This window comes from Corvus kubaryi, unplaced genomic scaffold (genome assembly GCF_017639235.1).
Source record: "Corvus kubaryi isolate FWS band 111438036 unplaced genomic scaffold, C.kubaryi_AGA036_p1.0 121, whole genome shotgun sequence".
Classification (NCBI taxonomy): Eukaryota; Metazoa; Chordata; class Aves; order Passeriformes; family Corvidae; genus Corvus; species Corvus kubaryi.
This window is the reverse complement of record NW_024580656.1, coordinates 1,588,854-1,604,810: the sequence shown is the minus strand read 5'-3', so window position 1 is coordinate 1,604,810 and position 15,957 is coordinate 1,588,854. Positions and strand designations below refer to the sequence as shown.

Here is a 15,957-nt window from a genome sequence, read left to right as displayed (position 1 = left end):
CACCAGAGCCTGAAATTTTCATGGAATCCCAGAATGGTTTGGGATGAAAGGGCCCTTAAAGCCATGGGCAGGGACATCTCCCACTGTCCCAGGCTGCTCCAAGCCCCAATGTCCAGCCTGGCCTTGGCCACTGCCAGGGATCCAGGGGCAGCCCCAGCTGCTCTGGGCACCCTGTGCCAGGGCCTGCCCACCCTCCCAGGGAACAATTCCTTCCCAAGATCCCATCCAGCCCTGCCCTCTGGCAGTGGAAGCCATTCCCCCTTGTCCTTGTGAATAGTCTCTTTCCATGTTTTTTGTTGGTCCCTTCAGACACTGCAAGGCCACAATGAGGTCATCCCAGAGCTTCTCCTCTCAGGGCTGAACAACCCGAGCTCTCCCAGCCTTTCCTCCCAGCAGAGCTGCTCCATCCCTCTGATCATCCTGGTGCCTCCTCTGGACTGGCTCCAGCAGCTCCAGGTCCTCCTGGGCCCCAGGGCTGGGGCAGCTCTGCAGGTGGGGTCTCACCTGAGTGGAGCAGAGGGGCAGACACACAGAGGAACAGGAGAATCCCTTAAGCCGGAGAACTGAAGAGGTGGAGACTCCCAGGGATGTTGAGCTCCACTGTCAGCTTTGGTTCCCAGCAGGGCTGGGCAGGCCTTGCAGCTCTTCTGTCCTTTGGGACATGGGACATGGACTGAAAATGTGGTTGGGGCAGAGGAGAACAGCTTGAAGTCGCTTTTTCACTTTGAGATCTTCTTCCAACAGGCTGGGACTGATGGAATCATCAGATTGGGCTGGTTTTGTCCAACATGTCAGAAAAATGTCTGGGGCTGACAGACCTGGCAACATCAGAACTGCAAGAGCATTCTTTCCTTGGGGAAAGAGAGAAAGCAGGAAAGATCTGAGGAGAGGAAGTTACAGCTATACCTGGAATGCATCCCTGAGAATTCTCTTTGGCTTGAAAACTGAGCAACAGCTCCTAGAAGGCTCAAGACCCCTTACAAAGGAAAAGCAGGCAGAAGGCAGGATGGACAGGGACCGTGTCCCAGCAGATGCAGGAATACAAACACCATGTGCAGTTTGTGCCTGTTTGATAAAGAGTTCCCAAATACTCAAAGATTGGGTCTAAAAATGCCTTTTTTAAAAGAAAGAAGCAAAATTACAATATTTTTTGCATTTCAATAATAATAATGATTAAAAAATACTTCGTTTTCCATAAGAACAGTTGCAAAGATAAATGAAATTATCTTCTGGATCACAGCGTGTCTGGTCACAGAAGAAGAGTTCATTCTCTCTGGAGATAAATTATTGTAAACTGGAATAAAGTGGAGGAGGTGCTGCTCTCATTGCATGCCAGCGTAAATCCACACTCCCAGAGTCACAACCCCTTTTTATTTTCTCCAGACAGCTGAGGGGTCTGAAGCTGGTTCCATCAACAGTTTCCTGTGTCAGGGAATTCCGACTTCAGGCACATTGGTGAGGATGAGGGCGGTGATGAAGCGAAGGCCACTACAGTGGTTGATAGCCCTGGCAGCTGTAGTTACAAGGTGTCACATTGTGTGGGAACCATCCCCACTGTCTTGGCCTCTTCCTGCCCCTTCACACCTCCAGTTCGAGCTTGCTGTGGTAGCAGAGCCACCAGTGAGACCGGGGGACCGCAGGGTCCTGGCCAGCTGCAGCTGTGCTGTAGTGATGCAGCCCCAGAAACTCCCTCAGCATTTACACAGAGCAGGGAAAATTACATCCATGTTTGGAGAAAAAGACATTTCCCTCCCACCTCATCCTTCCAAACCATCCGTGTCCTTGGGATGAGTCACTGTGGCCCCACAGCAGCCGTTCCTGTGCTGCCTCAGTGTGAGTCCAGCTCAGTCTCCTCCAGACCGCCCAGGGCTTTGCTTTTAATCCGGAGCTTGTGTGGGAGGGCAGCAAAGCTCCGGCCCTTCAGCTGCTCTTCTGAGGGGCAGGGCACGTTGCAGGGGGGCACAGGAGAAGTTTTGGGCACTTGTTGCTCGTCATCTTCATCCGACACTGAGATGCTGCTCTCCTTCCTGGCCTTGGTGGTGCCGGTGGACGGGCACAAGAAGCAGGTGCTGCCCAGCCAAGGCCAGGGGAAGGGGTGTTTGTCTGGGCAGGGGTAGCTGAGGAATGGAGAGCAAACTGTGGGGCTGAAGGACGCCTCAAACCTTTTGGGCTGCTGGAGGCCAGGAGTGTCCATGGGAATGGGTTTGGAGCCACAGCCGAAGATGTTTGTGGAGGGGTTGAAAGTTTTGCAAGGAAGCTCAGCTGGTTCCAGCACCTTGGGCACGAAGCTCTTCTGGGCAGGGCAGCAGGAGTCACCAGCAAAGGGCTCCATGCCCAGCAGTGGGGAGGCTGCCCGGTGCCCCTTGAGGTAGAGCCCGAGGGGGCGGCCCTGGCAGGGGCTGGGCTCGGGGCTGAGGAGCCCGAAGCGCAGCTTGAGGGACAGCAGCTCGGTCCTGAGCACGGCGTTCTCGCGGCTCAGCGCTGCCAGCTGGCTCTCCATGGCCACGTCGTTGAGGCGCCGCTTCTCCCGCGAGCGCTTGGCGGCCTCGTTGTTCTTGCGCCTCTTCTCCCAGTACATGGTGTCCTTCTTGTCGTCCGGCATGAATTCCCGCTTCCGCCGGGAATGTCCACCCGCCTTCCCCAGGAGCAGCTGGGCCCTGCCCTGCTGCAGCACCAGCTCGCTCCGAGGGGCCAGGAAGTTCTCCATGGTGGTGGAGAAGGAAGCTGCGGTTCTGTCGGAATGAGAACGTTCATTAGTTACCACTAATGGTGCTGGTAATTAGTGCCATTGGGTAAATTAATATGGGAATGGGGTTGTTTTTTCTCTGTTACACACATGTGGAAAATGAGGACAGCTCATCCCGCTTATTACTGTCATTGTGGAGCCAACTTCTCAAAATATTCAGATTCCGAAACGTTTTCAAAATATTCAGGTCCTGATGTGTCAACACATCAATCAATCAGTCAATCACTCACTCACATCTCAGCAAAGTCTCTGCAAAGTCCACCCCAGGATGTCTAAAAGCCGAGCATGACTGAGCAGAGTTGCACCCCACACATTTCGCCGACTCGGCGAACAGTCACACTTTATCTGAATAACTTCAATCAAGACGATAAAAACTAGTAGTGATCTCCCACTTATCTCAAGCTGCCTTACAAAGGAAATAAGAGTCATTAGCCCTGTTTGGGAGATAAGGAAGGCACAGGGAGAAGAACTGATTTACCTCAGTCACAGACTTTGGGCAGGAGCTGTAAGCAGGGTTACAAAACAGCTTTGCTACCATGGAATGGTTTGGGTTGGAAAGGACACTGGAGATCATCGCATTCCCACTCCCTGCCATGGGCAGGGACACCTTCCACTGTCCCAGAGTGCTCCAAGCCCCAATGTCCAGCCTGGCCTTGGGCACTGCCAGGGATCCAGGGGCAGCCCCAGCTGCTCTGGGCACCCTGTGCTAGGGCCAGCCCACCCTCATGGGAAGGAATTTCTTCCCCATATCCCAATGAACTGACTACTCTGTGTCCATTTGAAGCCATTGTCCCTTGTCCTGTCACTACAGGATGTTGTGAATAATCTCCCTGAGGTGTTGTGGCAGTTCTCACTCAGAAATTCTTCCCTGCTCAGGAAGAACCACATCCCTTTCAACAGGAAGCTGGGCCAGAGGGACCAGCCAGCACCGAGCCTGATAAGCCACCACTTTTCCAGGATTACCCTAAAATGGTGAAGAAAAGCATAATTGTTTCACTTCAGTGAGCAACCGAGGCACTGGAGTTTTGGTATTGGCCACGTTTCAATCCCCAGGGCCCTTGGAAAGGTCCTTCACTTCATCTCCTGACTCTGACACTGTTGTGACCCACGAACACCAACACACAAACGGTGACTGAGGTGCCCCCTCGGTGTGTGCTGGTTCCAGGACACTTTATCAGCACTGAAATGTGCTCATGGCTCCCCTCGGAGCCGGAATAATCCCAGCAGCTGTTTCTGTAAGTGACAAGGACTTTTCTGAGTCATGGGGACTCATGCCCCGAGGTTCCTGGCAGGGCTGCTCACACTGCTGAGGGGAAGAGGACTGGTGATGCTTTCAGCTGAAAACTCCCCCACCTCTGTCCCCCAAAAATAAAATTATTCAAGCTCAACACTGCCCAGAGTCAGAGGCAATAAACCCACCATGACATCCAAAAGCCAAGCATTGTGCAGTTTTTAGCCAGAAATTTTCAAAAAGCTGTTTAGGAATGAAATGAAATTGAGATATTGAGGTGAAGTGAGAGATGAAACTCCTGCAGAGAGCTGGGGTTGCACAAGTTTGTGAAAATGTGGCATGGGAGCTTTCTGAAAACCCACATGGCCAATAATGCACATGAATAATTCCAACCTTCCTGCTGAATTTATTGTGTGAGCAACATGAGTCACTCTTTTTCTCCGAGGCTGAGAACCATCCTCAAGCAAAAGGCAAAGATCTAACTCCAAATCATTCCAGAACTCGCTCTGGGCAGGGAGCAGCTGAGCACAGGTCTCAGAAGGACACATAGGACCATGTTTGGGCTTTCCTCTCTTCTTCATCATCCCACATCAACACGACTCAAAAGAGTTCATTCTGTGGGCAATAAACAATTCCTAAACACTGTCCAGCTGTAATTTGTGTCTGGAGGAAACTGAAAAATTTCCAGGGTTCTTGGCTTTCTGAGCTTCACGTGAAAGACCACATTTGAATGGTCTGGTTTTCCAAGTCACCTGTTACTCCTCCAGGATACAACTCATAAATCATAGAGAGGACAAAATTTTGAAAGCAAAATATCATAAAATCCCAGAATCCCAGAATGGTTTGGGTGGGAAGGGACCTTAAGGATCATCCAGTCCCACCCCTGCCATGGGCAGGGACACCTTCCACTGTCCCAGGCTGCTCCAAACCCCAATGTCCAGCCTGGCCTTGGGCACTGCCAGGGATCCAGGGGCAGCCCCAGCTGCTCTGGGCACCCTGTGCCAGGGCCTGCCCACCCTCCCAGGGAACAATTCCTTCCATCTAAATGTACTCAGTGTCCATTTGAAGGTATTTCAGAAAACCAAATCCCTTTTTAAGGTATCCCAAGCACCCAACAAAAGAGGCAGGAAAGATCTCTGGAGGATTTTGAGCATCAAGCAATGTGAGGATGGATTAAACGAGCTCCATCACACACACACATACACACACACAGAGTTACACAAATATTGTAGAGTACAAAGATGGACACTGAGGCTAAAATGCTGTGCAAGGCCTTTGATTCAATGTTCTACTGCTTGTAGATGAAATCTTTATTTATGCAGATTTAGAACCCTTCAGTACTGGCAGGTTGTCATCACCAGTGACCTCTGCACAACTCAGACCTGCAAACTAGACCAATCCACATCTATTTCCTCTCCCAGTCTGCCCAGTGTGATTAGAGTTTGGTTCTGGTTTAAACAGGACAAGTCCCACCAAAGTACTCTCTGCACAAATTGGTGGGATTTTGTGATTAAAGGCATTTGGAATGCATTTATTTTAATTTATCCCTAAGCCCTGGAGATCTCAAAGAGTACACAAAGGTTCTGAGGGCAGCTACAAACCAAAACAAAGAATGTCCTTCAGCGCGAATGCGTTTGGGGTAATTTCTCCAGCTTTCAATCAGAATTACTGCTGACCTGAAAGCATCAAAAGGAGAATTACAGCAAATGGATTTGTGGTTTCTCACAGTGTCGAGAGGCAGAAATGCAGTTTTTTCAGGGCTTAATCACTTAGCAGGAACGTTTCAGGTTTGGAGGTGATGTGAGTTGTTTGTTGAATGAGTCAAAGATCAACAGGTGGCTTTTTCACTAAGTAAACTCCTCGCCTGCAGTGGGCAGAGCAGGTTGTTCTCTCTCTGTCCTTCCCTTGCTCCTGGTGCTCATCACAAGGAGATCCTATGGGAAGTTTCAGGATTACTGTTCCCAATATCCCCTGTTCAATCAGGCTGGGAAGCACGGGGGGCAAAGAAAAGGGACCCAAAATAGGCCTTTGTGACTCAGAACCTGAGCAATGAACCTTCCTGAAAACCCATTTTGTTGAACCTTTCCCACATTAATCCAACCCCTCACTCTCCAAGTGATGGTCCCAAGGTGGGAATTTCCTTCAGAACTCAACACTTGAAGCACATGGAAGTGAAACAGTGAGAAGTGAGGGTTGAACCCAGGGCAAAAGGCAGGAATCAAACATTTCCACTTCCTTGGAGGTGGGGAAGGCCTGGAAGGAGGCCGGCTATAAGGGGGGAGGCAGGGGAAGCTCTTATCGGAGGCAGGATCTGGCCTTTTAAGGTCAAGGAATGAAGCCTGAGCTGGGCCAGTGTGTGAAAGCATCAAGGTTTAGGCCACAGAGTCTCAACTCTACCTGTTATTTTTATCTGCAGCCCACAAAGTCACACCTGTACCCACACGAGTGTCTTGGGGCTCTTCATGAGCGCGGCCTCCAGCAGTGGAGAGCACAAAGTGACACCGAGCCCGTCCCCACCGGGCCCAGTGGAAACATTAATATTAGCAGTGACTTTAGAGCATGTTGGTCGGGTGAATTATGCAACCAAGAGTTTCTAAGGTGCTTTGGTGTCTGTTGTTTCTGCAGCTGGAAGTATAAAAGACATTTATTTACCAGCGTCTCGCCTGAATATAGGCCAAGCTCTGCACCCCGAACAGAAAGCACCAAAACATTTGTAAAATGATGCTGTTTCTTTGGTTTTCACCTCTTTTTTTCCTCAAAATCTGCTGTTTCTGTTCAGACAGAGCACATCTCAGAAGCTCTGCTTCTCTAGAGAGCAGCCTTTGAGCTTTACCTCTGAGCAGGCCGAATGCAAGGCACAATTTTTATATAAAGATTGTTAAATACACGAAGATAAGCAGTAAAACCCATTCTTATCACTTCTACAACGCCTCTGATCAGCTGGGAAGGGCTAAATGTGCAGTGCCCTGGTTTAATCTGCACCTCTGTGAGGGTGAGGACATGCTGTACTCAGGGGTTTGCACTTACTCTCCACCACCCTGCTCAAAAGATCCTCATTTTTGGTAAAAACTTCTCCTCCAACTAAAAGAAGGCCCTGGTAGGGCTCAGCTTCAGAGATTTGGTTCAGCCCTATCTCCCCTCCTTTCCCTTATCTCCCCCCTCAAGCCACAGATCAGAGGGGGCTCTGATGAGTTGGACTTTCCAGCGGGGTGTGCAAAACCCTCCAGGAAAAACTCGATATCGCAGAGGAACTGATTCAGTGCTGAGCCCTGAGCTGATACACAATCAAACCACCCCAAAATCAGCTGCTGAATCTCCCTTTGCTCCGAGCCCAAGGCAAGCCCTCAACCCTCAGATTATTCTTTTTGTTTCAAGGATGCAGCAAAATTAAAATCAATCTTGCAAAGGGCAACCAGAACAGCTTCTCCAATGAGAAATTTTAACTCATTATTTCTCAGGAGTAAAGAAAATGAGCTGGGATTATCGGGGAGCAGATTTCAAAGAAACAAAGGGAATCTTCAAACAGCACAACTAAAATGTGGAGTTCTTTGCCTCAGGATAATGTAGTCATCAAAAAAGGGACAAAGATCTGGCCTTGTTCAGCAGCAAGTGGTTGTTGATGCACAACTGAACCACAGTCATGGTTTTACCTTGGGATTAGAAAGGACAACGTGGATTAAATACAAAATTCAATCCCTGTAGTATCATATCTGTATTTTATTATTCTCTGTTTCCTCCATTTTTCATGTGTGACTCTAAATTTTGCTACCTCTCTCTAAGGCTTCCCTAAGTTGCAAACTTTGTCTTAAATCTTCACATCTGTTTATACTTATAGAAAAAATTTATATCTACAACCAATCAATAAAAATGGGGCGTTTGAAGTCTCATTTAAAAGCACAGCTGAGAGGAGCATTCATCACTAAAACGTCAAAAATGAAACTCCAAGCATAAATCTACATATATTTTAATGAAATAGGACAATCAATGTAATATAAAAGGGCACAGAGTGACTTGGCAGAACTTCCCCGTGTTGGAGGTTTCTGTTCTTAGCTCTGAAGTGAAAATGGTTGATTTTAAAGAAGCAAAGGGAAGAAAACTTCCAGTTGTTTTCCATAGAACACCCAAATCCATTCTGAAATTCACTACCCCACAGACAACCTTTGGTTCAAACTCTCACTCCTTCCCAGTTTCCTGGTCACACTCAATTCATCACCTGGATGTATAAGAGCCAATCCATGGGAATATCACTGGAATTTACTTTGGTTAAACTGGGATCAGAATTTGGAATTTGGAGTTGAAATCACACAGAGTTTGAGCCGAGCTGCCCTTGCTTCACACCAATATAAAGGAGCTTGAGAGCTGCCTATTTCTTGTCTTTTAAATTATCTCATCCTAAACTAAATCAGAACTCAGCCCTTAGCGTCAAGCCACTCCAGCACATCAAACCCACAGGAGTTATTGAGAATTTGCTCTGATAAAATGAGATAACTCCAATATTTTTCACTGATACAAGAACTTACACTGATAAAATGAGGCCCAAGTGCTGATTTACATCAGAAACCTCTGAAAACTTCTCCCAGGGACGCTGTGCTGTACAAACACTGCAAGCAGCAAACAAGTTTTGATCCCTGCTGCTGCTTCACCTGCGTAATAAGAAAAAAAATTAACCCTGTGGTTTGGTGGTGTCTTAGGGTGCTCTCTAAACCTCCCAGCCTGTTTAAGATGAAAGGGCTTCGCTCTAATTACTCATATTCCTGAGTATTTGACATTCACACTGCACAGTGGTTAACAGGAGCTGTTGAGGAACAGCTATTACTCACTTCTTGCGTCTCAGTGGGAAATAACGTGGTCTGGTGATGAAAGGAGGCACAAAAGGAACAAATAGCAGAACCCGATGACCTGGGGCAGCCACTGCTGGAAGAATGAAAGCTCTAAACTCAAACTCAAACCAAAACTGACTCAGAAACAAGCCCATTGTGCCAAAGCCCCAATTTGCTGTTTCTATTTTGAAAACACCAAATGATTGTTGGCTCCAAACATTAAATATTGCTGCAGGTCTGGCAGTGGATTGCAGGGCCTTTAATTTCCAAAAGTAGGCATTTTCACCTTCAGCTTTTTCTAAAATCTGGTCTCCACTGAAGTTTTGCACTCATTTCTTTGAAATTCAGATTCCAAGAGCCCAGAAGGATTCTCTGGAGCAGATTACAATCACTATTAATTAATATCAATTACTATTACAACCATGAACTCCCGAAAATCACCTTTTCCTCTACAGATTCCAGGTCAGAAGGACACAACGAACTTCCTGGTGTGCTAAAATTTTGAGCTCTGAGCTATTAAATCACTGTCCCCGCAGCCTAATCACAACAGGTGGTTTGTTGGGAGCTCGGTAGAATTAATTTTGTCTCTTTGGTCTTGAGGTAGGAGAGTTCAAAGCCTGGAAACCCAGCCTGAGTTACCAAAGCAGCTGCTTCCTCAATTCCCCAGGCCCTGTGGTCCAAGGCCACAGCCCTGAGGCTGCTCTGCTCAGGGTAAGAAGCCTCAAAAGCAGCTCAGGTATTGCTCAGGTTGGAACAACCTGACCTCTAAATTTGACTGTGGGTCTGTGACAGACCATGAGGCTGGAAATGTGCTGCAAAAGCCTGAAAACCCCCAAGGTGCTGCTGGACCTTTACAAGCGGCTGAGTTTTGCATTTCTTGGTCTGCAAATGCCTCAGTGAGAGCTGCTGAATAATGAATCAGAAAATAATGAAGTTTTCGCAGTGTTTACTCCATTTCAGTTGCCTCTGAACCCGAGAAATCTGACCTGTCCCACTGTGGCTCAATGCAAGATATTCATAAATTTGGGGTTTTTTCCTCTGAGAAAGGACTTTCAATAAATCCTTTTTCTTCCCCTGTTTTATTTCACAGTTTGGGTGAAAAGTATTGACTGTGGGACAGTTTAGAAACAGTGGAATCAGAGATTTGAGTATTTCAGCTGAACACTGAAATCAGCTCTGGGGTCTTCAGGATAGGAAGGAGTGGAGCTGCTGGAGCGACTCCAGAGAAGGTACCAGGATGATCAGAGGGATGGAGCAGCTCTGGGAGGAAAGGCTGGGAGAATTGGGATTGTTCAGCCTGGAGAAGAGAAGGTAAACTAATTGTGGCCTTCCAGGACCTGAAGGAGCTCCAAGAAAGATGGAGAGAGACAATTTCCAAGGGATGGAAGGACAGGACCCAGGGAATGGCTTCCCAGTGCCAGAGGGCAGGGCTGGATGGGATCTTGGGAAGGAATTGTTCCCTGGGAGGGTGGGCAGGCCCTGGCACAGGGTGCCCAGAGCAGCTGGGGCTGCCCCTGGATCCCTGGCAATGCCCAAGGCCAGGCTGGACATTGGGGCTGGGAGCAGCCTGGGACAGTGGGAGGTGTCCCTGCCATGGCAGGGGTGGGATGGGATGGGATTTAAGGTCCCTCCAACCCAAACCATTCCAGAACTCTGTGATTCTATAAAAATTCAAAACAATTCAGATCTCAGTATTTTCACGTAATTTCTGCTTATTTTTTTAAAACAACCAAACCTCTCCTTGGAAAACCAATTAAGTCAGAAAAACAACCTGGGCACTCCAGAGAATTTCACAAACATCTTTAGTTGTTCCTTCAGTTTCAGCACCCACTTGTTGGACCCTGCTCCAAGAACACACAGCACGAATTACTGAATTAATCTTCTTCCCCTGGCCATTTCTTCGAGATATCTGAGCTCTTTCACTCAGATCAAACAATGCTGAAAGAGGCTGGAATTCCCCTGAGCTGATTGATGCCAACAAACCCAACCTGGCCAAGAGCTCCTGACGCTGCCTCTCCCTGAGATCACGCTCGAGCGCAATCCCAGGGCCCAGACTGCAGGAGCAGCCCCTCCATATCAGACCTGCGTCATTTAAAATATCATCTCTAATATCACTGAGAATATCATTGGTAAGAAAGGAAAGAGCACACAAAGCCTTTGTGCCCCTCAGCAGCACAGAGGGCAGGGATGAACCTGGCATTTCCTGGGATATTTCCAGCAGCCGCTCTGGGGCTGCTGATGGGAACCTGCCGGGTGTGGCTGCATTTACCTGGGTGGCACTGCAGGAGAGCTTTTCCAGCCACTGGATCTCCACTCTGACGATGGGAGGAGAAGAGAAGGAGCCCAGGAGCTGAAGGAGCTCCTTGGAGGAGCAGTTGGATGCCTACGAGCGATGTGCGGCGAGTGCAGCCTGGCTTCCGTCCTCCTCCCCTCTCTGCCTACCCAGAGGGATGGAAAATTCCATCTGCTTCATACTGAATGTGACCAAAACTGCTGTCACAATAGGGTTTTTTTAAAAAGTGAAGATCAATGGGTAGAGATAAAGCTCATCATTATCTGAAGGTTACCCCACAGGTTATGGTGATGCCTCGGCAGGAGGAAGAAGTGAGAGGCGGCCGCGAGCCCAAGGTAAGTCCCTTCCTCCCCACAGAACGTCATTGCAGGCTCTGAAATCCAGGAGGTCTGAACACTGAAATCTAAAATTAGGCTGAGCCTAAGAGCTTTTTCTGAGACAAGGCCAGAAATGCTGGCTCAAGCAAGAACTGACATCAGCCTTAACAAGTCAGGGGTTTCTGTCCTGGAATTCTCAAGAACTCCAGTTCAGAAATCAAGACCCAGCAGGAAATAACTGACCACATTTCCAATCTTTGGGAGATGCAACCATCCCTGGTCAGCAAGGTACATTGAAGGTACATGAAATCCCTATTTTAAAAACAGTGGAACTCTGTCATTTTGTTCATTTTTTATCACTTGCAAATGACAAAATCCCTCTGCTCTGCAGGAGCTGAAAAGGTGCCGCTGTCACCAAGTGACAGTGACAACACTTCCAGAGGAAAAGCAGAACAAATCCTTCTAAAAACAAGGACTTCCCCTCATTTTCCAAATCCATTCTCCAGCAAACACCAGTCAGGAAAGAGCCTTCTCCTGTATTTGATATTCCCAATTCCTTCCTTCATCTTTCCACAAATCTATTTCACAATGCACAACCCAAAATATTTTGTACAGCCTGTGAAACTTCCAGGATCCCCATCCTCCTGCTCCTTGTGTGGTTCCTCCCAGCAGCAGCTATGAATTATTCCTGATTTACCAAACTGAACCAGGCCCTGACCTTAGCCCTGAGCCCCACAGACACACACAGGCAGTGGATCCCACTGGGATTTTGCAAACCCAGCCAGATTCCAGCCCCAATAAATTATTTAGCTTTAAGCAGACAAACGGAAACCAAGTCCAGCTCTCCCTCTCTTTCTCCCAGTCTTTTCCTGTGCCTAAGCCAGAACAAGCACTTGCACGACTCAGGGCTAGAGGGTCCCATTGACAAGAGTTTCTGCAGGACCTAAATAAAACTCACCCTCACCTCATTGCTTCCCCTCATGCTCCAGACCATTCCCACTGAGATGTGCAGCACATTCAGCAGACTGGGACTGGAGCATCTCAAGGACCATGGATTTCTGCACATGGCACCTTTGTCATTGTCTTCTTATGGTTACAAACTGTGGCTGCCCCTGGACCCCTGGCAGTGCCCAAGGCCAGGTTGGATGGGGCTTGGAGCAGCCTGGGACAGTGGGAGGTGTCCCTGCCCATGGCAGGGAGTGGCACTGGATGGGCTTTAATGTCCCTTCCAACCAAACCAGTCTGAGATTCTGTGATTTTATGATAATTTTCCAGCAGGAACACTCCCATCCTTGAGTTCTTCTGCGGAAATCCTGTCACAGGACTCCAAGTCCTCTAAAAACTTTCCTTTTTGTTTTGAAAGGAAGCAAATCCTCACCACCAGCCTGGCCTGGAGGCTGCCAGGCCTCCTGCACCTGTGCACGTGCCAAAGGCACTCCCGGCCCAGCCTGATCACGTCTCTCAGTCATTAATTGCTAATATCAAGATTTTCACTCAGAGGTTTCCCTTTCACTCTGCCATCACAGGAAATAAATGAAACTTCTGAAGATTTTTCAGGCACAGTCACTGCTGCTGAGTTTCCGTAACACACAGAGCTGCTGGCAACCCATGAAAGCTGAAACCGCTCATTTCAACCCCCAATCTTGGTTCCTCGGTGCCCAAGGCAGCAGGGTCCTTATCAGGGCTTTATCAGTCTCAAAATGCTGGGTAAATAAAGTCAAGACTCTAAATTAGGATTTGGGTTTTGTCTGAAACTGCACTTGAGCCAAATCTGGAGTGTCTCCACTAAAGCTGCTCAGCTCTTTCCAGGTTTGTGTCCAAACAGCAGAAATGAGCAGCCAGGCCATGACAGAAAGCAGCAAAAATCGATGGACTCTGTCTTCCATCCCCTGCTTATTCCAATCTTTGCAATATTCCAATTATTGCAATATTAAGGATCGCAGTAAATGCTCACAAGGCGGAAGCAGGAGGAGTTTCTTGACTCCACAAGAAAATAAAGGTACTTTTCCTTTTTGAGATACAAAGGCAAAATCTGCTCTTAACTCCACCTTACCTGACTTTCTGCTATTAATTACACCTCACCTGATTTTCTGTTATTAATTACACCGTACCTGACTCGTTTGAATTACCTGAATTATTGCACAGCTTTGGAAAAGGAGGGAGCTGTGGCCTGGCACCAATTTCAGCACACCCAGGGCAGGTTTTTCACCAAAAGGGTTTCACCCACCCCATCTTTTAGGTCTGAGGGACCCCCAGGAGACGGGATGAGTCCCCAACTCCTCAAAATCCAAATTTAAGGGGACATTTCACCCCCAGTTGCTGAGGCCACATTGATGTGGTAGCACAGTAAAAGCCCCCTTCAAACCAATCCTGCCCAGAGAAAATACCCCTGCAGCCAGGGCAAGCTGGAAGATCAATAATTAATTAATTAATTAATTAGTGTGAGAAACAGAAACAGTTTGCAAACAGCAGAAATTGGGCTGTGTTCTAGAGGTTCCCACCTCAGGAAAAATTAGGGCAGGGACCCCAAGGGCAAGGCCGGGGCCTGGTGTCGTTGCTTCCAAAGATGTTTTACAGCTGCTCAGGAAAAAAAAATCCTGGACTTTAATAAGATTTTCCCAATATCTGCTGTTTTTCTTGAAGCCTCTGTGAGCTAAAGGGGCCTCATTATGTGGAAGTCTCAGTTTTGAATTAAAGAAAAATGTGGGGCCCCAAAAACTGGACTGGCAGAAAACAACACCGAAAACGCGGCCCCGCAAACAAAACAAAACCAAAAGTTCTTCACATTCAATTTCCTAACCCAGCATCATTTGAATTTAACTTTTAAGGACACACTGTAAAGAAATTCAAGTTGGGATTGGAATATTTTCTGGAAATAATTGATGGTTTAGACTCTTTGTAAGAGAACTGAAGTTCTGAGACCCCTTAAAGGTGCCTGGGTTTTAAAAGAGGTGTTTTTAAAGTGACACCTTAAATTTGGCACATTTGGCAACCAGAAAAGTCAGAAATTGGAGGAATTAATATTTTCTGCCTCATATCTGCAGGTTCTTCCACTCGTGCTGGCATGGAAGTCACCCTACAATTAATTATTGCAATAATTATTATGAGCAGGGCTCTAATATGGGATAATTGGCATGTAGGACACTTAGGAACTGTATTTCCCTTCTCCCAACAAATCTTTGGCTGCCCCCAAGAAATCCAGCCAGTCAGAAGCCACTGCACAACAACATTCAAATTTAGAATGGCCAAAAAAATAATAAATCCTAAATATTAAAAAAAAAATTCAAGTCTCTTATTCTCTCTGCTACAACCAAGGACTTTTGTCACCTGCGGAACTGGAGGTTCCAACCTTTGGGTGGGCACCCAGTAAAGACTTTTTTTAGTCTGGGAAGGCCCAAGAAATGTCATTTTCACAGGTTTTTAATCAACAGAATAATTATTTATTCTTAAATTTCCTTGAAATCCAAAGCAATGCTGGCTGCTAAAATAAGCACAGTGGAAAGAACAGGTAGCAAAAACTTGTCTAACTTTGACAATGAGGAAAATAAAGTGGAATAATAAAAGAAAAGCTACAAATATCAGCACCTCCATCACCACCTCTGAGGATGGGAAAGGAATTTGGGAGGAACATGGCAGAACAGTGAATATTTGGGCATCCAGGTGTCAGTGGGGAGGGAGGGTGCTTGGGTGCCAGTTTGGAGACAGAAATTCGGGGGCAGCTGAGGGAAATCAGAGGGTGCAAAGAGATAATAAAGAGAGGGGGAGAGAGAGGAAAGGAGGACAGGAACAAAGTAAAAAGGGAAAAAGAAAAAAAAATGAAAAAGAAAAAATAAAAGATTAAAAAAGATTTTAAAATATGAAAAGGAGAAAGTGCGGGGGGAAGGGGAGGGGGAATATAGAAAGATTTTAAAAGAAGGAAGAAAAATAAATGAAAAAAATATATGAAAAAAATTAAAAAGGCAGCGATTTTCCCCGTCCCAGGAGAGCCCCGGGGCTCTGCGGACAAACCCAGCAATGGTTTCCTCCTTTGCCTCCTTTGCCCCCCGACACCTGGAAAAGCCCCGACCCCACGGATTCCCCAGCAGCTCCTGGCCAGGACTTACCTTGAGGACGGGCCCCAAGCCCTGGAACCATCCGGCTCCTGCAGGAGCCCCCCGGGCAGGGCGAGAGGGGGACGCGTCCCCAAGTGTCCCTCACCTCCCGCCCCTGGGACAGCCCCGCACCCCCACACATGGCCCTGGGTCCTTTTTAGGCTTTGTTTTTTTTTCTTCTTTTTTTCTTTTTCACCTTTTTTTTTGCACGAGCAGCCCCGGGGAAGCTGCAGCGATGTCGCGATTACGTAAGAGGCGGTGACATGCGGGGACAGAGCGGGGGCAGGGCAGGTGCTCCTGCAGCAGCAGCGCTGCTTTCGAGCTTCCCGTCAACATCGGCAGCCAAAAGGCAGCGAGGGGGAGGATTTGCTGCTGAATTGGAGCTTCAAAGCGCTGCGGAAGGTGTGGAGTCACCCAGGAGAGAGTGAGGAGCCCCAGAGAGGTGACAGCAGCGCCCTG

At 47.8% G+C, this 15,957-nt stretch overlaps 1 protein-coding gene across 1 annotated transcript; it reads right to left on the bottom strand.

Annotated features, from left to right (window-relative positions):
- Nucleotides 1–455: 455 nt before the first annotated feature.
- NFILZ (NFIL3 like basic leucine zipper) lies at nt 456–15,715 on the bottom strand. The gene is made up of 2 exons (XM_042047904.1): nt 15,511–15,715; nt 456–2,732 (listed from the first exon to the last, which is right to left on the bottom strand). The coding sequence occupies exon 2, from the start codon at nt 2,705–2,707 to the stop codon at nt 1,829–1,831; it is 879 nt and encodes a 292-aa protein (XP_041903838.1). The 5' UTR covers nt 2,708–2,732; nt 15,511–15,715; the 3' UTR covers nt 456–1,828.
- Nucleotides 15,716–15,957: the final 242 nt, after the last annotated feature.

Bases quoted from the DNA above. Each gene is read 5' to 3' on its own strand.
- NFILZ (XM_042047904.1), bottom strand. From the start codon at position 2,707: ATGGAGAACTTCCTGGCCCCTCGGAGCGAGCTGGTGCTGCAGCAGGGC.